The sequence below is a fragment of the Eleginops maclovinus genome, chromosome 6 (assembly GCF_036324505.1).
Source record: "Eleginops maclovinus isolate JMC-PN-2008 ecotype Puerto Natales chromosome 6, JC_Emac_rtc_rv5, whole genome shotgun sequence".
Taxonomy (NCBI): domain Eukaryota; kingdom Metazoa; phylum Chordata; class Actinopteri; order Perciformes; family Eleginopidae; genus Eleginops; species Eleginops maclovinus.
Genome location: NC_086354.1, coordinates 4,983,587 through 5,007,301, shown reverse-complemented (window position 1 = coordinate 5,007,301; position 23,715 = coordinate 4,983,587). Strand labels below are relative to the sequence as shown.

Here is a 23,715-nt window from a genome sequence, read left to right as displayed (position 1 = left end):
ACAGGATATATAGGTGATACTTGGTTGTTTCCAATGCAATGACTTCACTGAAGGCAGCAGGAGGATGTTCCCTGCAGATAGTATGTGTTTGCTGTCACTCCTCACCCCCCTCACTGTGTGTGATTATGAAAATGCAGGCAGCAGCCTCATTTTAGTGCTTACCTCTTCAGATAGAACACAATAATACAAGACAATTCCACTCCATTCGTCTTTACTGTCTCTTAGCTGATGCGTCCCACTTTAAATATATACCCTGGACTAAGAACTATAGGATAAAAAAACAATGGAAGGATCTTGTAAACAAAATGTATCAAATGGACAAAATAACATGAGAATAAGAAAGGTAATTTATTTGACGATATGGAAAAATGGTATAGAACCTCACAATTAATGTATCATGAGAATGAATGTTGTATATGTTGTCTGTTAAATGTATGGTTTATTGCTAATTATGTTATTTCTTTTGTCTGTTTTTCTAACTTTTTTATCTTTTTATTTATTTATTGTTTTTTGAATTTTAAAACGTAATTTGTTTTATTATGTATTCTTTTTTATTATTATTTGACTGGTGGAGTCATTTAGACTTGTTCTAGTTTTTTTCTGTATTTCTTTTTTTCTGTATGCCGATAACCATATCAATTCTTAAAATTCTCCCACAAATAAAATGCAAATATTAATTTAATTTAGTCAGTCAGTGGGAAATATATGTAAAAATATAGCAGGATCAAAAATAAGAAGTCAGGGCAGATGGATATGTATTTGGATTTAGGCCTAAACATAGCTCCGAACAGGGGCAGACTGTCTTCCAGTTCCACAATTGGAGTGGGGGGGTTCTGCTCCTTTGTTTCACGAGAATCTAAAAATAGCTCTTGCTGAGCAGGCAGTGAGGCTGAGCTGCAAAATCGGCTCTGTTTCCGCTTTTTCTGTCCCTCACTCTCAGGCTAATGATTGATGTGAGGTGGCCTTTAGTGTAAAGCCATTCAGTCAAGCTGTTCTGACACTGCATGTGGATCCTGGATGTTATCTATTATCCAGGACACAAGGAAGGACAGTTATTGATCTTTGTGTGGTGGGTTTGTCACCTGTGCTGTGAATCAAGGTTATCTACGTTTATCTATCTATTAACAATACTATCGTCATAAAATGTTAATGATTCTTATTTTGCCAGACAACTAGGAAAGATAAGTCCAGAATTAGATTTTATAAAAATGTTGTGCATCCGTCTACTGAAAGAAGCAACGCATTTTCCTTCAGTCACATATTTCCCTATAATTAGTACATTTGGGATGTATTTATTTAAAAAGAAAAGTGTCAAATTTTGTTATTAAGACAAAAAAAAAAGATCAATGATCAATTAGACAGAACATTTATGTTTAAATACAATGTTGCTCTGATTGGTTAGCTGGCCAGCTCTGTTGTGATTGGTAAGCCACTTCCCACCAGAAGTCCCGCCCCTTCGCCCTATCATGTACAATGTGTACAACATTACAATTACAATAATTATATATATTTTTGAAAGAAAATCAAATGTTTGGAATGTCACATAAAGAAAACATGCTTTTAATTGAACTGGTTATTATTTTAATGCATTACTTAACACATACTATAATGGGTTCGCAATTAAATCAAAAATATGTAGCTGATTTGTTATTGAACCTTCATGTCTTTTTTATGGTGATGAACATCTTAAACTACTTGTACTTATCTCTGATGTAGCCACTAATCTCCTGCTCATCTTCTTCCCTCTTCACACAGAAATGAAAAGACAGTGCTTCTGTTGTGAAGCCAGTTGATGCAGCCTGCTGCTGTCTGTGCGGCAGTATCCAAGCAATTACACAATGCCAACAGGTCGAGCACACATTTATCAGTGCAGTCGCTGTGCTCACATCCCTAGCAACCTCGTGTTAGTGTCCTGCAGATGTGTTCCCCGCCCCCACACAGATCCCATACTGCCGTATTTCCTTCTAGTCCCACACTTTATAAAGGGAAGCTAATCTCATTTCATGGAGAACAACTGTCGGCACAAACTGAATAAATGGAGTTTTTTGGTCATTTATGTTCAGTGTACAGTAAGTGCATGTAAAAAATGTTCAAGTAGGATACATTCACAGAGAAGAGGTCAGTCGATTCACAATATTGGCCCTTAGAGTGAATCATATATTGTGGAAAGCTTGGCATTGGAGCCGAGGAATTTGTTTCACATTTCTTCACTGGCAGCCAAAACACCCTCGCAGTGCAGGAGGGATGGAGCACATATCTCTGTTTCTCCTGGCTTGAGGAGAAATAAGCGAGAGGCAGTATGTGGGAAATCCCCATAAATGAACTGTAAGCAGTACTGAAAGTGAAGCATGTTTTGCAGTTCACCCCAATAAACAAATTGTTAGACATTCGGATCCCTTTTGATAAAATCCTCTTAGTTTTTCTTAAAGGGGGCCATTATGCTCATTTTCAGGATCATATTTGTATTCTGTTGTTCAAAAAGCTCTTTATTTGTCTCATACTGTCCGTGCTGCAGCACCTCTTTTCACCCTCTGTCTGAAACCAGAGCCCAGTCTGCTCTGATTTGTTAGCTGGCCGGCTGTGATGTTATTGGTCCACAGCTTGGAAATCTCCCACCCCTTTGTGTACCACTTACAATGAGTTGGAGCGCAAGCCAATAGAAGCTTGAGTGTTAGACAGTGATGTCACTATGCTACAGAAGTTAAGAAAGGAGTCCAATTGAGGCATTTCAGGTGGTGTGGAGAAAGAGAAACCTCCTCTGGGGGGTATTTTAGCCTCTGCAGACCATTTACATATCCAAAAACTTATACCACACTACAGGAAAGGGAAAACTCCAAAAAGCGTCAAAGGACCCCTTTGCGAAACTACAATGTCTTGTCACCCACGCATATGGTGAATGTGTGGCACGATATTAGAGTCATAGAGGTGTGTGGTGGATTAATAGCATGGATGTTGACATAGGAAAAGATAAGCACTGGTATAATGCAGTGGGAGGATAAACAGCTCAGAGGCAGCAGAGGGAAAAAGTCAGAGGACTGCAGTAGTCTAAGTGGCTGTCTGTTGCAGCCACATCCATCAACCAACAGATAGGCTACCCTTAGAGACGTTTACCATCTGATTGCATGCTAATACTGTTTCTCATTTTTATTATCAATGTGAGCTAGGCTAATGAGGAGTGTTATTGCAACGACAAATCATTTGGCTAACACATTCCACCTGTTTTTATGATCTTATGTTGTTTGTGAGGATGCACAGAGTACCGGATGGATTATTGCTTGGGTCTACAGGGCACAGACCCAGGGGCCCTACAGGTTAGGAGGCCCCTGGGCCACAACTACCTTTGTGGGGAAGTCACTAATTGACAAAAATGTGCAAAAAAAGACGGACTGTCAACACAAAGCATCAACAAATAGATTAAAGTTGAACAAAAAGAACCTCAAAATAACCAAAAAGGAAAGCAAAATAACCCAATAATAGCCACAAGAAGACAACCTACAGCTACAAAATAACCATTAAGCGACACAAAATAACCAACACATTGAAACAAAATAACCAAATACAACCAAAGGAGCCACAAAATAACAAAAAAACAACAAATAAATCAAAAAACACAAAATATGACACAGAAAAGCCACAACATGATTACAGAGAGAAACAAAACAAGTCCAAACAGACTATAAAGAGATCCATGATGATTACAAAGAGAAACATAATGACCACATAGAGACACATAATAAATAAAAAGAGATGAAAAATGACCCGACTCTTTGAATGTGTAGCTCTGTGATGCTTTGAATACGTTTACAATCCCAGGAGAGATTATTAGATGTGTGGTAACAATAAATAGACACAGTGCCATTCATGCTGAATATGCTGCAGTTACTGCTCTTGCATAGCTAATAGAATGGTTCCCTGATTCCACATTTCACGCTGTCATCATCTCACAGAGGAAAAGGCATAGAGGCAGTGCAGCCACTTAAACAGGGACCGTTACCAATCACAACCAAATAACATATAAAGCAACTGTAAAGGTCAGCGCACAATCCTCAACTGAATCCTTGATATTAAATGACCAGGGCCCATGATGAATATGGTCAGGCAATCAATGTCGTTGTGAAAATTGGATAAACTAATATGATTATGGCTTATGTATGCAGTTTTAAAAAATCAGTGTAAAACACAGATTGCAATGAATGATGATGTAAGCTTGTTGTTGACTTTCCCAGTCTGAATGACTGAGCAGAGGAGAGGGGGTGGGGTGTCATTAATCCACGGCGAGTGATGACCACGCATGCAAAAATGAGGTGTAGTGGGGGATGGGCGAGGACACTGTTGTTATGACTGGTGCTTGGCTGTGGGACAAACTTCCAGAGGCCTCGGCTCTTTTTTCCCTCTGTTCCACCTCATTGGTCGGTTCAACGAGGAAATGTGGCTCCATTTTGCTGTAAACCTGTCAAACGAACCAGGAGCTAATTTCACATCAACGCTTGAGGGCTACTTGCACATTTAACCAACCACGAGGTGTTTGGTGCTTTTGGAAAATAGGTTAGTCACCGATATATAGCATTATATGATAGTCATGTTTGGATTAAATGTGAAATAACTCCTTTGTAAAATTAGTTTTATTAGCTCGTATTCTTACATCAATAACCAATCACACTGTGCCATATTTGATCGAGGAGGCAGTAAATACATTATACATTGCCGTCGTCACGGGTTAATCGTTACATTGAGCTTGAGCAATTTGAAATAACAGTAGTTACAGGCGGCTCATTTTTGCATGTCGGGTCACCCCACTGTGTCGAATGTCTGAAGCCGTTGCTGGGTTCTTACCGCCTGGCTGTAGTTTAAATATTATAACCTATCGATAGTTAATACATGTGCGTAAAGGACTTGTCTTGCAATCGATAAAAGAGATAACATGGTCTGACGTGAACACAAGAGCTGTGGAAGATATCGTCCATTGAAAGGTTTTATCCAAGTAGGTACGAGATTATAGCAACACTGTCATTAGCATAGCATGCTAGTGTTAGCCACCTAGCTAGCGTGGTAGCAAACTGACGGTCTCACTGTACTCGTCATAAATGCTGTTTCAAAGAAGCATACTTGAAGCTATCGCTATTTAAAATAAGCAAACACACCGGTTACCCATGTTGCTTGGGCTGCATCAGTTTGGTAGCTTAAACACTGCTCGTGATATGTGTAAAATAAACAAAATGTTAAGACCCCATTGCCTGCCTGGCATGTGTGGCGACCGTTACAGCCGCCTCCAAGGCAACATTAATGTTAAAGCGCATGTTAGCCTCTATGCTAACATCCCGTGGCTCATGGCAATGCAGATGGGGACCCGCGTTAAAATGGCTTGTAAATAAACGGTTAATTACACAATTTAACAAGGTAATTAACAAGTTGCAAATTCATGTGTTTACTTGAATAAAGCCTAGAATGCAAACACCGAAAAAGCCCGGTCCCAATTCATCCATACATTCACGTAGTGACATGTGGACAGTATTGTCAGTCTAGCATTACAGTACAACAGTATCGTGTTAAAGGGTTGTTACATTTTAATAGATGCATTGCTGCTATATATTTCAGATTTACACTGACGAAAGAAGGGACATTTGATTCAGGCTTGTCTTACAGCATTAAAGTGCATTTTGAGTCATTCATTGGCACTAGCCGGTGTTGCTTTAAACAGCATGTCGGATAACGTACACACTGTAGTTTCAGCCCATTCAGTCGCCACCGTGTGTGGGGGATGGGCAATGTGTTTCCGCAAGTAGCTTGCAATGATATAATGCTAATTTAGCTACTGGCAGTTTGGTATGGTGACTTAACTTGCACGAGATTAATCTGACTTTAGTAGCAAAGTTGGAAGTCGACACAACAATTCCATAATAGAGACATACCAAACGAACTAAAACACTTCATCCAATGACTCTAGAGGGTTAATATTGTCGGTGGCCTGCATGTAGATGGTGTTTGTACCCTTTTCCAGTATGTGTTGTATTCACTCAATACAATGCTTGTGCGTACTGCCCCTTTAATAACTATCCTCCGGTGTAGTTACAACATGCTTTGCATAAATATTCTCAGGCTGTTTTGGCATTGCTGACCCAGTTTCTTTAATTGTTTTGATGACACACCCCTTTGTTTATAACACTTTTCCTCTGGCGGCCTTTCCCCCCACTCATTGACACTCTGCTGCAGAATGTCAATTGTAATTAGGGTTATTTTTCACTGCTCTGTTAGAAAAACTTTGTCTTCAGTGGATGACAGGGCCTCCATTATTTTTTAGTCACCTAGATTTTAACATCTATTACCTAAATATGATGAGTGTTGAATTGCTTGGAACTTTGGGGCTGATTGCTAAACTATAATACATGTATAGATGCCATTTCCACTTACCAAATATGACAGTTCTTACCCCCCAATTCAGGATTTTCTTTCTATGTTCTTTGTCTATGGTACCATGCAAGACGCAGTCACAGAACTTTACAGATGTGTGGTTGAGCCACACATCTGTAAAGTTCTGTGACTGCGTCTTGCATGGTTGTGATCTATTATTGGCCCTAAATGTGTCCATTGTGAAATAAATGACCAGCTCAGAACCTCCTCTGTGTTAGTTAGGAGCACATTTTGCCGGTATGACACTCACAAAGACTCACAGGGTGAAAACAATACCAGCATGGCTCTTGATCTTAACCTATATACTTTAAGTGGTTTTACTCTGGAGAAGCAGTGCCGCATGTGATCCCGATGTGAAGCCCAATCCTGGTGTTTCTTTGGTGTAAAACGTTGGAAGAAGTGTACTCATTTTCTTTTTCTTTTATTTTCAGGTGCAAAGAGTTCCTGCTGAGGACAACGGAGCTAAGATGGGCTTCTGAAGACCTCTTGATCACATGGGTAGGATATCTAACTGTTACACGTTTTTCCCTTAGGTAGATTTGCCTCTTTTCTATGCCTGCAAACTAATATATCTGCTTAGCAGATCACATTGTAGAGATGATATAGAGAAGAGGGGGACAGAACTAGTTTCCCTCTACAATGAAATTCTTCATTTCTCCAAAAGGCAAATACAAGAAAATAAATAAATCAACAAGGTTAATAATAATAATAATAATAATAATAATGGAGCGATATCTGTGCGGAATTCCACAGTGGTTAAATGTCTGATAGTGTGCCGTGTGTGTGTATTTATGAGATGAAATATATATATATATATATATATATGTATTGGTATGTATGTGTGGGTGTGTGTGTGTAGCAAGACAGGGTCCAAACAAACAAAGCGTTTATTAATAATAAACAATTTAATGTATTAATTATTACACAATTCCTTATAAACCAGAAATTGTTAAGAGGACAAGTCCAACAAAGATTATACTAAAATGTATATAACTTCAGATATTTAGACCGTTCTAAAAACAGTGGGTAAACTATGGTTCAGTACACCTTCTCTCTGGAAATTCCTATAGGAGACTGTTCAAAGAATAGCTGTGCAAATATAGAAAAGGCAATGGCCTTGAACCCTATGTATGTTGCTTAAGTGTGTGCAGAAATGTTTTTTTAGAACGTGTTTATGTTTGTCTTAGCCTCTTTCAGAGAACACGTATGTTATTACTTCCACAGTGTGCGGATATTTTTGCACTTCTGTGTTTGCACGGTTGACTCCTTTTTTATAGTGTTAATACACTTATTTGAACTATTTATAAATATATAGTGGATGGTCAGCTTGGTTCAAAGTGTAATAGGGGGTAACTGAAAGTAGAAAAAAAACAAGGCAAAACGTGGCAAAGAGTCCAACCTTTATAAGATTCAGTAGTGCAAGTCATATTCATGTTTTTAATTTCAAATGTTCTGTGATTAATTGCATGCTTAATCAAATATTGAAGCGCACTGGATATTCTTGTGCTGATTGGCAATCAGACTGCATGTAAATAATTGCAAGATTGATCAACGAGTGCTCCATTCCAACACCCTATTATGCTTATTTGTTTTTTCCCTCTTCTGCAGTGTTATATAGGTTTGCGGGCATTTCAAAGGTCTGCCAAATCCCAATGTTCCTTACAGAGGGAGTTTCTCTTTTTGAATGTGTCTCAGAAGAAGCAAAAAAATAAAATTGTGAAACCTGAGAAGGAGCAGAATAGAGCCCCTTTCAAGGCAATGTTAATTTACCTACAGGAAAATGTGTCAATATCTGAAAAAAACTACACTTTCCACATATCCATCCACTGAGACACGTTTTTAGCAGGAGTGCATTTTAAATCCTTATAACCAATTCGCCATCAAGTGTTCCTTTTTTTAATGCCTGCTCATCAATCTAGTGCCTTGAGTGGTTAATGATATGGATAGGGAAAGCCAACTGACTTTTTAAAGCGGTGAAAACCATGTTTCCACTCACAAGGCCTAGATGTAATCTTGTGGTTGTGTGTGACTAATTCCATTAAATAAAAAATCTGAAAGCTCTCCATTCTAGCTACCTGAGCCAGTATTAGTTTGACAGACAACAGCTTCATAGATCTGAATCTCTGGGAGTTATAATTCTGAACTGAGTTGATAGGTTTGTATAGCCTAAACTTAAAGAAATGTTTGTCGTTTACTGTGTGCTAATAAGCATGTCCTTTCCTCTCTCATCACATCTCAACCTGAAAATGTTGCGGCGGAATTTGAATCAGACTAGTGAGAATATAATTTGCATGTGTTACTCCAGTGTCATTTAGCAGCTGTTTATCTTACAAGCAGGGATGTGTCAATGCTCTTGATCGAAGCTCACATTCACAAAAGAGTCCGATAATGGACGTTATGTCAGCCAGAAGAAGAACTGGGCAACCTCTTCTTGTAAAGCACTCTGACCCTGTTCACTGCTCCTGCGTCACTTGCATAGTGATGACATTTGCCGGCACCCTGTCAAAACAGGCTAGTGTCTGAAGTGCAATGTGCGAATAGTGCACCATGACAACGCTGACCCTTAAAAGACCCTTTAAATAGAAAGTGAATTTGCCCATGTTTATTTCATATATTTTTTTAAAAGCACAGCATATTTTTTTTCAGCAAAATACCTATAGTCTTTTGCCTTCCTGTAAAAGTGTTTTGATATTGAGACTGAAAATAAAGCTTTATTTGCACAGCAGTTTTTCTACACAGTTAAAGCTCAGAGTGCTTTAACAATATAGCACATAGCACAAGACAAACTGAAAATAAGATATTATTCAAGTTTAAACATTGCAGCATGTACACAACACTTTCCACATCATGCAGCGTGTGTATGTAATGGCGAACCACTTATGAAACACTTTGCTTTTCCATCGAGCTGAGCCAGAGTGTAGCGATGACGCCATTGTTTACACCACTGCAACACAAAAACAACAAACTGCGTTGCAGCTGTGCTCATGTTGCCCTTAAACTAACAAAGCCTGATCGGAAGAATGACTTCCAGTTATATACCCTTCTCCAGAGTCAAATGGCTAGTCCCGTCAATAACTCAGTGGTCATTCTCGCCTGCTGGAATAGTACGCCGCTCCTGCTCCATCAACACATAGCTTACAACTTCCTAAAGCCAGCTGCTGCTTTAAAGTTTGAATTCTCTGTCTGACTTTCACACAAGTACCGTCCTCGGATGCATATTTCCCCATAAATGTATATTTTTTAATTACGAAAAAATATTTGGCATTATTACGCGGCTTAGTTGAATACTCAATTCTGAGTGGTCAATTCAGTACATGTGACACGTTGTTAATCCAGTAGCACAGACCGCTGTCAAGGAAGATCAAGAAATAGAAAGAAAAAGATGTTAAAATACGGAACGCTGGATGTCAGATAAATCACCAGAAGAAGACAAACAGGACGTGAACACTGACAGGAACACGGTCTGGGCTCTGCAGGGTTTAAGGACTTGTTATTGGATCAGAAACTGTGAACAGACTTGAGTAGTTACTGAAAACCTCCATCAGTGCTGCCGTAGAGTTGTTGTTGTTGCAGTTACAGACGCTTGTCCGCCGTGGAACAGAGTTTTTTTTCCTTAGTGGAAGAAATACGATCATTTTTGAGTCAACAAAATAATTTCAATTAATACTGGGAGTCGAGTCGTTAGTTTGTTTAGTATATATAATAAGCAGGATAATGTGCAGCGAGACAGTCATTATGGCCCATAATGACTGTCTCGCTGCACTTTATCTTTTACATACAGTGCTGGGTAGGTTGTTGCTGTTGAACCAGTTTTTGGATCATACAGCTAGCGTTGCTGCATTGGTAACGCAAAAAATAACACCGTCGCTAAAGGCACTACTAGCCACCATTTCAACGGGCAAAATGTAATGGTAGAGCACGCTGAAAGAGCATGAGTGCACTACTGGTTCAGAGGTAAAAAGCAAATTCCATGTTTTATGTACAAAAATATTGACGACACAAGCAATTTGCTGTATTCTAGTGTTAGCACTTCAGGGTGAGAAATAATAGCCATCAGGGAATTTTTGGACCACCATGTAAGGGATGTCAGACAGAATTCTTTCAGGCCTCTTGGTCCGGTTGATCTTGGAATTCAGCCTTTGGGATGTGGCAGCATGGCAGGCTTGCCTGATGGAAACAGTTGTTATGTTGGCCATCCAGTCCCCCTTGTTTGTTTCCACAGTCCCGGTTAAACGGTGCGGGTTCTTTGTGAATAAACACCAAGCCCGGACGCAAGCACTTTAAGATCTGCTACTGCTGAGCTTTAAAACCCAGAATCTATACCACAATACCCAGCCTGCCTCATGAAGGCGGCAGGTAATTATTTCCAGTTGTAGGTTAATGAATGGAAACTGGTGCCCTGCCTGGAGAAAGAAAGCATCTGCAGCCAAGAAAACTAGAGAGGAAAGGAACATCAGTACATAGCAAAGGGCTGATCACAGCTTGGAAGTGGCAAGATCTAGGTCAGGCAAGGTGATGTTGTTTTTAACCTCTTCCTCTTCTCCTTTTTCACGCAGTGTGCCAGTTTGGTAGTGAGATACTAGTTAGCTCGTAGTGTAACACCATCCTGGGTGTGTGCTAGACGGCTCTCATTCAGCCTTGGCTCAGTGCCCCTACATGTCGTCTTATGTTAACACCCAGAGCTTGATAGAGAAGAGAAAAGAGAAGGTCTGTATAAAGAAATATCCGTTGCAACCTTGTTTTGCTTGAGTATGTATTAAGCTAGGTTGTAGCAGGAAAATTGAAAATAAAAACAAACCTATATAAAATATCACTTCCCTGATTCAAAGGGAACCCCCTGAGCTGATCACTGGTCTGCAGCTTGGCCACTCCACTCTGCCCTGCAGTCCCTTTACTCCTCCTGGGACCAGCACACACTTCTCACACCCCACACACATTTAGATTCACTACCCAGGTTTAGAGTATTCCTATCTGATTCCTGGTATTCATTATTATTAACCTGTCTTATGTGGTTTTTGCTTTTTTTTGGGTTATGGTTCTGTGATATGATTTGTTTGTTTGATTTATTGATTATCATTTTGGTTAAAAAAACACGTTTTACGTTGAAAACAAATTGCTTTATTATTTAATTGAATGTACATTCAGTGGCTCGGTCACCGCGCTATCCCTCTGTTTCTTTGCATTCACTTTTTCCTTTTTGATAAATATATCAAATATTCCTCTGTCTTCCAGCCAAATGTAATGTACGCTACAAGTTATTCGTATAAAACTATTTCTGAATCATTATCTATTTAAAATAGATGACTTTATATCATGTTTCGTTCTACCTGCTGTATGCTCCTATCTGATTGCCACATCATTTAGAATAAGAGTCTGTTAGTTATTTCTTCCACATGCTTGAAATGACATGGCTTATTTTGGAATTTTATTTGTACAAATTCAAGCCTTCTGTCTTCAGGCTCAAGAACTTCTGCATAGAGTGTGTGTTTGGCTGTGTGGCTGCAACCTTACTGGCGTTCCTGCTCTGTATTGTGTGTGTGTAATACCATCCACTCTTACACTCCCTGCTCTGTGCTTTGCTTTTACAGACTCCTATCCTGTGCTGACCCAATGGTTTAATCACCACGACTAAAAATGAGCATAAGCAGTGATGAAGTCAATTTCCTGGTTTACAGATACCTGCAAGAGTCAGGTAAGTCTTGCTTTACATTTTATAAGGGACATTTCTCTGAATACATTTTGTATTTTCTGTGAAGAAAGCTGGAGTAATGGGTCCTAAAACCTGGATATTAGTTAGCATTCCTTATTATTTTTACTGTATTTGTTGTTGTCGCCTGATATAAGACCTGTGGCTAATATATGCGTACGAGATATTCACTTTTCGTTAGACAAGACAAGGAATACCCCACTCGTGAATGTCAGAAGCTTCTATGTCATTAAAAACAGAGGTTGCTAACGAGCGAACAAATGAGACAACGTCATCACGCTGAACATTAGCCGCCTTTAGCTTAGCAATGGTGACGTGAAATGATAATGTAGTTTGTTTAAAACGTTAGCTTTCTACGCCTGCCGAATGCATTTATCTAATTGATAAAGTGGCATTAATATGTGGAGAGTGTCCTGCTGATTAAAAATGTTGCAAGTATCATAAACATATTTGCCAGAAATCTTATCTTCTGCAACACGGCCCCCTTGCCTGTTAACTTCCACGTCAGCCTACTAAAATAAGTCATCACGTGTGCTTGAATGTGTGTGCGATTGACTCGTCCTTCCTTCCTAATGTTCCCCACCGCCTCCAGGCTTCTCCCACTCGGCTTTCACCTTTGGCATAGAGAGCCACATCAGCCAGTCCAACATCAATGGAGCCCTGGTGCCCCCTGCTGCCCTCATCTCCATCATTCAGAAGGGCCTGCAGTACGTGGAGGCTGAAGTCAGCATTAATGAGGTCAGCCTTTATCTACTGATTACTTTTACCCTACAACCTTCTGGCTCTGCTTTGACTCCAGTTTGTTGGTTTCTTTGCTGTACTTGTCATATAATCTGAAGGATATATTTCTGTACTTATTCGTATTTGTCTCCCTAGGACGGGACCTTATTTGACGGGCGGCCCATCGAGTCCCTGTCGCTGATCGACGCTGTAATGCCAGATGTCGTCCAAACCAGGCAGCAGGCCTACAGGGACAAGCTGGCCCAGCAGCAGCAGCAGCAGGCGGCTGGCAGTGGCAGCGGCGCCGGGCCCCAGGGAGGCCCCAAGAACGGAGAGGGTGCTGCCAACGGGGAGGAGAACGGATCCCATGCCTTAGCCAGTAAGCTTGCTTATGGTGACAAAAACTCTCTGAATGAATATGCTCTGAAACAAACAGTCCACCAAATTCCACAAATGTTCTTATGCAGGTTATTATTTCTATAATAATTACATCATCAGTTGTGTTTATAAGATGCTGTGTAAGCTGTTTGGCGTCAGACAAACAGAAATGTTCTAGTCCACACCAAATGTAGTGAACTTTAGCATTCTCAATACCCAATGTGACCACAGCAATCAACTAAAGCAAAGCAATACCAAGTTTTAATGTTACGTTAACATGCATGGAAGCTCACTCACATTTAATTATATGAAAACATTCTGGGTGTTTGTCTCTGAAGTGCTTTGCTAAGTCGGAAAGGCTTCCCCAATCTGGGAATGACCCAGTTCTGGTTTACTTTTGCAAATTTATTATGATCTGCCTCAAACTTAAAGTAATAATAATAGTAATACATTTGATTTAAAGTTCCCCTATTATGCAAAATGCACTTTTTGATGTCTTTTATACATAAATATGTGTCCCCGGTGTGTAATGAGACTCACAAAGTGTCAGAAAATACAACCCTCTCTCTTTCCCTCCTTACCCACATCTCTAAAAACGGGGGTACAAACGAGCTGATCCAGATTTTCTGCCGATATGATATCCTAACCGAAATGGGCATAGTACAGACTGTCGGGGGGGAGGGGGCGTTACTGCCTGACCACAGTGGTTGTTGTTCTCTACTTGTAAGCATTCTTCCTCTTTTGATGTGAAACAAGAGTAACACCTGGAGGCCCATTGCATCCCCGGTAACTGTGGTACTGTAGGGAAAAAAATAACCAATTTTGGCATCGGCTTAGAACGTTATGCTACAGACAGTTAATAAAAGTTGTCCAATATAAAAAAACTACGTGATAACTGAAGTTGAAGTCCAAAAACTGGAAAAAATACATCAATAATACAAAAAAGGCTAAGCAGTATGACTTAAATAACGCAAGTACATTTGGAGAATGTGCAGGAACATTTACTTATGTTATTGAATGATTCCCGGGTCAGTAGCTGGTTTGGATTCAAGTTTCAAGGTTTTATTGTTCATATGCACAGCAATGAAAATCTTATGTCCCATGCTCCTCCAACAACTCAACATACATGGTTAAATAAAATAGTGCAAAAAGAGAGAAGAATATTTACAACAACAACACTAAAGATTTGAGGATGTGAAATACAGTGGTATGCAAAAGTTTGGGCACCCCTTAGGAAAACCACTGCATCAGTTTGTCACTTGCTGAGCTTTTGAAGCAGCAACTTCATTTTAACATATGTTATACCTTATGGTAACAGAAACATCTCAGTAGTGAAATAACTTTTATTGGTCAAACAGAAACATGTTTATGTGCATTCAAACAAAAATAGGCATGTGCATAAATTTGGGCACCCCTAAGAAATAATTCCATTAATATTTAGTATTGCCTCCTTTTGCTGCAATAACGGCCTGTAGACGCCTCCTGTAGCCACAGACAAGTCCCTTAAGCCTGGCAGGTGGTATTTTGGCCCATTCTTCCACACAAAACGTCTCCAGTTCAGTCAGGTTTCTTGGCCTCCGTGCATGGACAGCCTTCTTCAAATAAATCCATACATTTTCAATGATGTTAAGGTCTGGGGACTGGGATGGCCATTCCAGAACATTGTACCTGTGCTTCTGCATGAATTCCTTGGTGGATTTTGATCGGTGCTTAGGATCATTGTCCTGCTGAAAAATCCAACCCCGGCGTAGCTTCAACTTTGTGACTGACTCTAGAACATTCTTGTCAAGAATCTCCTGGTACTGTAAGGAATTCATGTGGCCCTCAACTTTAACAAGTTTTCCAGTACCTGTGCTAGCCACACAGCCCCATAACATGATAGATCCTCCACCAAATTTTACAGTGGGCAACAAGTTCTTTTCATTGAATGCAGTGTGTTTTTTTCGCCATGCATACCTGTTCATGTTATGACCAAATAACTCAATCTTGGTCTCATCTGACCACAGTATTTTGTTCCAAAATGCTTCTGGCTTGTCCAGATGTGCTTTTGCATACCTCATGCGACTCTTCTTGTGATTAACACTCAGGAAAGGCTTTTTGCACATCACCCTTCCAATGAGCTCTTCCTGGTGCAAAGTACGCTGGATTGTGGAACGGTGAACAACTACACCATCAGCAGCCAGATGTTGTTGTAGTTCTCTGGAGGTGGTCTGTGGCTTCTCTGTGACCATTTTCACCATCCTTCGCCTGTGCCTTTCCCCTATTTTTGTCGGCCTACCACATCTTTCCTTCACACGGACTGTTCCTGTGGCCTTCCATTTCACAACTACGTTTCTGACTGTGGAGACAGACAGTTTAAACCTGTCAGATAATTTTTTGTACCCTTCTCCTAATTTATAATGTTGGATTATCTTAGCTTTCAGGTCAGTGGAGAGTTGTTTTGAGGTCCCCATCTTGCCACTCCCTAAGAAAGAACCTAGGCCAGGCACAGCCAGCTATTACCTATGTTAAATAGCCTTTTTCATGATTGGTTCCACCTGTCTTTGTAATTGAAGGTCTAATGAGCTAATCAAAGCAATTTTGTGCAGCAACCTGTCAGCTATAAATCCGTACAGGTGTTGAAATGAATGCTATTTATAAGGGTGCCCAAACTTTTGCACATCCCATTTTTTGCATTTTATTTTATTATAATAAAACTATGTAATGCTACCCTAAGAATTTTGGTCTGGAAAACACTAAAACGTCTACATCTTTGTAGGAAAACAAATGTTGTTGCTGTGATCTTCTATTATAAAGGAAAAGCAAATTGTCATGAAATCTCAGAGGGGTGCCCAAACTTTTGCATACCACTGTATATACATATGTGGAATACATTGAGAGTATTTAAATACTTTACACTGTTGAATGAGGAGGTATGGACAGATGCATATATTATGTATAACAGATGTATATGGCAGATATGTATAATATATAGATATATGTGTACTATGAACAGATATGTATGGCAGATGTGTGTATAATATATATATATATATATATGTATGTGTGTACTATAAACAGATGTGAGTAGACATTCACAGAGCTCAGGAGTTCAGCAGTCTTATAGCCTGTGGTATAAAACTGTCTCTGAGTCTGGTGGTCTTGGTCCGGGTTCTGCGGTACCGTCTGCCAGACGGCAGCAGACAGAACAGATTGTTGCTGGGGTGATGGGGGTCCTTTATTATCCTACCGGCCTTCTTCCTACACCGCTGGGTGTAGAGGTCCTCCATGGATGGCAGCTCCGTCCTGGTGATGTGCTGAGCAGTTTTCACCACCCTCTGTAGAGTCTTACGGTTGAGGGCGGTGCAACTGCCATACCAGGCGGTGATGCAGCCAGTCAGTATACTCTCGATGGTGCACCTTAAGAAGTTGCAGAGTATCCTGGAGTCCATGTTGAACTTCCGCAGCCTGCGGAGGAAGAAAAGCCGCTGTCGAGCCGTCTTGGATATGACCCTGGTGTGATGTGTCCATGTCAGGTCCTCACTGATGTTTACCCCGAGGAACCTGACGCTGCTGACTCTCTCCACAGGAGTCCCGTCAATGGTGATAGGTGTGTGTGCCTCTCTCTGCCTCTTCCTGTAGTCCACAATCAGCTCCTTTGTTTTGCTGACGTTGAGATGGAGGTTGTTGTCCTGGCACCAAGATGTCAGGGCTCTGACCTCCTCTCTGTACGCCGTCTCGTCGCCGTCTGTGATCAGGCCGATGACGGTGGTGTCGTCAGCAAACTTGATGATGGTGTTGGAGCTGTGTGTGGCAACGCAGTCGTGCGTGAACAGGGAGTAGACTTTTTTCATGTTGGCTCTGAAATCCCCGGCCACTATAAATGCAGCTGGGGATTTTAACTGTTTTTTGGCCGTGAAGTGCAAGACTGTAGTATTCTTATTGCATGGAGTTGAAGGTTACCACCTCTGTGTGAGTGTGTCTGCTTTTCCTCTTTGTCATGACAGCAGCAGTACAACATTTGGATTTTATTTGTTTTTAAGTCTGTGGCTTGTTGGTATTACATAAAGCCAACTCGGTGTTTTTCTTAAACCTTCTGGTTTTGTCCCTCCTGTGTAGCATCGTCTCTTTTCCGAACACACAATTTTTTTTTTAAAGGTCTCCTATTATGTTATATTTCAACAATATATTGTAGGGCAATATCTATAAAAAAACATGTCCTCCCCCTCTATTTCAGACCTGTTCCTGAAGTGCTGATTCTGTGGCTGTACCTTTAAATTTGAGCTGAGCTGAAGCTGGCCACGCCTCTTTGCAGCATCATGCAGCTCTCTCTGAAGAGAGAAGTTTCTAACAGAGAAACTCAGTTGAACGCTGCCGTGATTAAACCCCATATTATGTTCCAAACCATATCCAGCATTATTTCTGAAACACTTCTCAGTGTTTACCAATAGAACAGAGACATCATATGTATTATATACAACAACAACTCTAAGTCCCTCCTGCAGACATCCTGCTGAACACACAGACACACAGAGCTGCTGCAGAGGGGATTCAGCTCGCGACTGTATATTGCAGACGATAGGTTGAGACGTGTCACGTGGGCGGGACGTTGCCAGGATTTCAGTGTAAAGCCAGCCCACATTTCTGTTATGACATCAAAACCGAAGCAAATCTGGATCAGCTCATTTGTACCCCTGTTTTTAGAGATGTGGGTAAGGAGGAAAACAGAGAGGGTTGTATTTTCGGACACTTCGTGAGTCTCCTTACACACCGGGGACACATATTAATGTATAAAAGACATCATAAAGTGCATTTTGGGCCCCGGCCGTGGCGTAACTGGCTGGGGCACCGTACACCGGTGACCCGGGTTCGATTCCCGACCCGTGGTCCTTTCCGGATCCCACCCCGACTCTCTCTCCCACTTTCCTGTCACTCTCCGCTGTCCTATCCGATTAAAGGCAAAAAAGCCCACAAAAAATAACTTAAAAAAAAAAAGTGCATTTTGCATAACAGGACCTTTTAAAAAGAAAAATTTGATCTGCTTGTTTTCCTTAAAAAACCTCCTCCTTTCTCCAATGGGTTTGAATCCCAACAACACAACCGGACTAAAATGATAGAGTTCAGGTTCTTACGGGCTAAACACGAATCCAACGTTAGCTTACACAAAGTTTAACGTGTGCTCGATGACTTTCATTTTTGCACAGTTCCTTCTTTTGCTGTGGGTTGGGCACAAGCTTTCGTTCCTTTAACAACAAGCACAGCCTGCTCTGTAATGCCACAGCTGTTCAGTCTGCTGTTCACTCAGCAGTGGTTACTCAAGCCTTGTTCAAAAAACACTGGTGTCGCCATTCTGTTTGAATTACCGAGTTCAGACGGTGACGTACATGTGAACCGCTGCTCTGGTTTACAGGAAATTAGATCATGTCAGACTCTCCGCCATTATTAAAATGGATGTTTGCAGTTCCCACCCAAATGAAGCCTTTGTGTAGCCAAACACTGAAATTAAAAGGCAATCTGACTTGGAGCGGGGACTCATCTCATCTTGTTTGTACTCCATGGCCCTTGCCCCCCCCCCCCTCCCTGCAACAGAAGCTAATGAATCCTGTAATGTGAGCTTTAAGTTTTGTTTTCTCCCTCCCTCCTGCAGATCACCACGCAGAGATGATGGAGGTGGACAGGGAGGTGGAGATCCCCCAGAGTAAAGCCATGGTTCTGCGGGGCCACGAATCCGAAGTGTTTATCTGTGCCTGGAACCCTGTGAACGACCTCCTCGCCTCCGGGTCAGTATCTCCTCATCCTCCTGGGTTTGGCTATGGGCGTGCAGTGTCTGTCTTACTGGGACCATGAAGCAGAGTAATGCTTTAACGTCCTTAACTCAAGTTACTGATGTTATTGGCTTTAAATACAAATGCCTTTTTAATGACGGCCTTCCACAATAGTGATTTGAATACACACTGCAGTGTTCTAATGGGGCCTAATGGTCCTTTTATTAAGCCAAGAGTGGGGTTATACATTTACCTAAAAGGACCTGCTTGAGTTAAAGCAACATCTTCATCTGTTATTGATAGAGATGCTCCAAAACCTCTTTTTTTTTTGCCGCTGACTTTACTTTATTATAATGGTTACCAAGGGTTCTTGAAAAAAAAAGTTTCTCTGCAAAAACGACATTTTATAAGATTGCATTTGAACACATCATGATGAAAATATAACTTTACAGGCCACTTTCTGCTAAAAGCTAATGTAAAGAGCAGCAGTTTCCTTTGAGTTACACTATAATGCGTTAAATTAAAATGAGTATTGGCAAAAGTAAGTTACAATGTTATCTTGATGTGTTCAAATGTAATCTTAAAATCTCAGTAAAAAAAACTTGAGCAAAAATAGTTTAAAAGCTCTTATGCCAAATTCAACACAGATCTGTTGTTAACAAACAAACCCCTGGACGTGTTGATGCTGAGCTTGCTGACCATGATCACAAAAAGTTCATTTTATTGATGTTTCTTTTTGCCGATGGGGTTCTAGAAAGCTTTAATGCCGCGTATTTTAACTTAATGAAGGCAGATAACAATCAGCATCAGATCATTCGGGACATGAATTAAAATAACAACCATGAGCTAAAGCAAAATAATTATCTTTTATTTGAACTGTTTACGGGATAATAAATACGGGTTACTTGATCAAACTGAGGGATCACATTAATGAGGTCTTTCTCTGATATGCCACCATTGAACAGATCTGCGTTGGCTTAAGTCATTTGTTTTTACAGTATCCTTATCACTCTCTGAATGCAACATGTCGTGTTTGTTAGAGAGCAAAGCCTGTTTGACTTTATGGGGCTGGAAACGAGACGGATTTTTCAGGAATGACTAAAGGCTTATTGTTCATAAACTACGACTAAGCAGTTATTAGCCAACCCTGAATCTACTCACAGATCAGACTCAGAGGGCTAGGGTCAGCAATACGTTAAGTTCACTCTTGTATTCTTGTCCATCGTGTCTCTGGGTTACAGTTTCTTCATCTCTTGTTGCACTATTTGCTCTTTAGCTTTAGAAAATACCAAGCAGATAGCCTCAAGAGTGGTGCTGGAATCTGTGTCTGTTTCCCACTGGATATTTTGAGACTATGCTGGGGGCTGTTGACAACTTCCCCTAGTTTTGTCAATTTTAAAAGTGCTTCAGAATGCAGTTGTCTGTGATAAATACATGTTGTGTGTATATATATAAATAAATTTGACCCCTTGCAATCGCCCTTACCCACTTAAACACAATGCAACGCCAGTACCAGCAGGCCGATTTTAGATGTGAAAATGTTTCTGGTAATCCTGAAACTGTGGCTGGACATATTAGGAATATGCCAAGCAGAAATAGATTTTTGAGAGTTAGCAAAACACTCACTTTATTTGACCCCAGATGTTCATGTTGTTTCCATCAAACCTGATGCTTTTCTGGAAAGTTGAAATATGTTCAACCTGAAGGAATCAGATCGGCTGAAAAAAAAAGGTGGAGTGCTCAGAAAAAAAGATGCTGGGTGGAGCGCTTTTTTCCAAGGCGGCCGCATGAGACGGCACAGCTCTGTTCTTATTGTGGAATCAACTGAAAAAAAGATGCCCTTAGTGTATCCGCTTCAACACACTGGTGCTGGCCTACCATCCTGATAATGGATCAGACCCTTCCTACATCCAGGACATGGTTATACCTCACACTCCAGCACATGCACGCCGCTCTGCACCGGCCAATCCGCTGCGAAAGGGACCCAGGAACCCCTCTACAAAACTTTTGTGTTTGCTATCCTGGCCCCTAAATGGTGCAACGATCTCCCCATTGGTATCAGGACTCAGAAAACTCACATGTTTCGACTGCATTGGCCAAAAAATAAAATAATATCAAGATTCTGTCTTCTGTACGTAGCACTCACAAAGGTTTGGCTTTAAGAGAAGCTAAAGCAGCAGTACTTATCTGGTTTGGATTATAGATAGGAAAGGGAAAAAATAGTTTTTGGTTTGTAACGTTAGAGTTTGCACTGTTATCACCTTTGTGAGGCCTCGCATATGAGGAAACATTTCATACAGACAAATTGAAAATAGGGCTGGCTCTAACGAGACCTTTTCAGTGGTTCATAAAAAAGTAACTCTGGCACTGTATTGAGAAACAGCGGCTTCATAATGCGATTCGGGGTGATTTAGAGCTACATTATCCAACACTCTGTTTGGAGTATTTCTTTTAAAAGCAGTTCATGTGTGTACAGGAAACACGGAAGAAAGTTAAAAAAAAAGACCTAAAATAAGAGAACCCTGAAACAAGTCATGACAGAAATGTGTGATAAATGAACTGCCCCTTCAGCACCCATCCTAGGGAAAGCGTAGTCCGACTGTAAATGGCCGTTACTGTTAGCCATCATTAACGGTTAAGTGTTAATCCATAACACTAATTTCCTTCCCAGCACACAGATCGAAGCCTAGGGAGTAGGGAGAATTGACTTAACTTTTTAAAAAAAGAAAGAAAAGGGGACAGAATTATGACTCATCTTCGTAAAAAGTGGCTTAAATTGACCCCCTGGCTTTATCTACAACTGAGTGCTCATTAATGTAAGTGTGTAAGCCGCACACTGTCCTGCTCCTCAGCATGAGCCCGCTTCACAAACAGAAACAAACTGTCCTGTACATTTGACAGGGTGCATTATGGGCCAGGTAATGGTAATTAAGTGTTGTGCCTGTAAAATGCCTTTTTCTTTTTCCTCAACAGATCATGTGAAAAAGGGTTGTTTAGTCATTTAAAAAGATTTACGGAATTGATACTGGGTTCAGGTTCGAATAAATGCTTTCAAACCCCAGCCCTACTCAAGAGCAGCCATGGTCAGTTGGATAACATTTCACTTCTGGTTTGAAGAGTGGAAGCCTTGTGGCATGACTAACGTGAGGTTGTGATTGTGTGTTTTGACTCGGCAGATCCGGGGACTCGACAGCGCGGATCTGGAACCTGAGTGAGAACACCACAGGCGGGTCCACCCAGCTGGTTCTGAGGCACTGCATACGGGAAGGGGGCCAGGACGTACCCAGCAACAAAGACGTCACCTCACTAGACTGGAATGTGAGTGTGTGTGTGTGTGTGTGTGTGTGTGTGTGTGTGTGTGTGTGTGTGTCTTTGACCACTACTCCTGCTGAAGGCATTCCTTCCATCCACATACATGGGGGCGACTATCTCCCACGGGGGAAAATACTCTTTCTACCGCTCAGCTGCAGATTATTTCCCCCCAGAGTAGTGCAAGTTCCACGCTAAATCAGCACTAATATTTAGTTTAGTCATTAGCTGCTTTTGTGTTAAACGAGTCGTGCAGTGATGACGTGTTTCTGCTGGCCGATCTGGAAGTTAACTTCACAACGGCTCCCTCGACTAAATGGGATTTTTGGCAATTTGCAGATAATAAGCTGTGTACCAAACACACGTTTTGGTTAAACCTTTTGTATAGCAGGATAATCTCCACATAGTTCCTCCACATTTCGAGTTTTTGAACTGTAAATGCATTCAGGAGACATAAAATGCTAACCTCGGGGTATAAAGAAACAGCATCCGGTCACATGACTTCACGCTAAAACCGCTGAGCTAACAGTGGCTGATGTTAGGCGTGAAAACATTCAGTAGCCTCATTTAATTACTTCTTAGTTGTTTCTTAGACACAAAGGGGGGGTATTATCTTAGTCTGTAGGGACAGGGCTGTGGAACTGAAGGGTTGCCGGTTGAAGTCCCTATATTTGTGGTGGTCATTTATGGGTTCTATGCATGTGTGTATTTGTAAATTGTACATACAATAAATGGGTATATACCAGACATGTGGAGTCGAGTCACATGACTTGGACTCGAGTCATGATTTTAATGACTTCAGACTTGAATTGATCAAATTTGGCATGACTTGCGACTCGACTTGGACTTGAATACTATTAACTTGAGACTTGACTCGGACTTTGCCTCTTTTGCTTGTAATGACTTGACATGCCTCGAGTCAAAAACTACATTTCCTGATCATGGACATCCTTCCCTGCAATGCGAACTTGCGAAGCCCCGAAGACCATAAAGTGCGAGAGCCGGCAGGCAAGAGCGAGTGATGCAATCATGTGGCGGATTTTGGCCTTTTTGGATTGGATCAGGGACTTAACCAACGTGATTGGATAATCCCTGGCTTTCCTCTCATTAATATTCACGATTTTCCCGGATTTCACCTACCGTAAAGATGCAATTGCGCCGCGGAAGGGAAGCCTATTCGAGAGCTGTCCGTCTGGTCTGCATGAAAAAACAACCTTCTCATTGCTGTGGCACATGTTAGTTCTCTCTCGTTCTCGCTCTCTCTCTCACTCTCTCTCACTCACACACACACACACACACACACTCTTACATTTGGAGGCAGAACCAGAGAAAAATAAATGTTCCTGATGACTGCACCCGTATTTTTCTCTCAACTGTACTGATTTCTGTTGCACAGATGTTCTAGTTGTGCACAGATGTCGAACACACTGTTGTCAAAGTTGACTTTAC

General features: G+C 41.0%; 1 protein-coding gene across 4 annotated transcripts in view; it reads left to right on the top strand.

Moving 5' to 3' along the window:
• The first annotated feature begins 4,381 nt into the window (after nucleotides 1-4,381).
• The window catches only part of tbl1xr1b (TBL1X/Y related 1b), a 31,978-nt gene continuing 12,644 nt past the window's right edge, over nucleotides 4,382-23,715 (top strand). For 2 of the 4 annotated variants that reach the window (XM_063886499.1, XM_063886502.1), the window contains exons 1-7: nucleotides 4,794-4,981; nucleotides 6,840-6,906; nucleotides 11,997-12,100; nucleotides 12,708-12,853; nucleotides 12,992-13,214; nucleotides 18,840-18,972; nucleotides 22,134-22,275. In XM_063886499.1, the coding sequence (XP_063742569.1) occupies nucleotides 12,043-12,100; nucleotides 12,708-12,853; nucleotides 12,992-13,214; nucleotides 18,840-18,972; nucleotides 22,134-22,275 (702 nt within the window). In that variant the 5' untranslated portion in view covers nucleotides 4,794-4,981; nucleotides 6,840-6,906; nucleotides 11,997-12,042. Of the gene's footprint in view, nucleotides 4,546-4,793; nucleotides 4,986-6,839; nucleotides 6,907-11,996; nucleotides 12,101-12,707; nucleotides 12,854-12,991; nucleotides 13,215-18,839; nucleotides 18,973-22,133; nucleotides 22,276-23,715 lie in introns of those variants that run through there. The other 2 variants (XM_063886501.1, XM_063886500.1) reach the window with 2 other exon arrangements.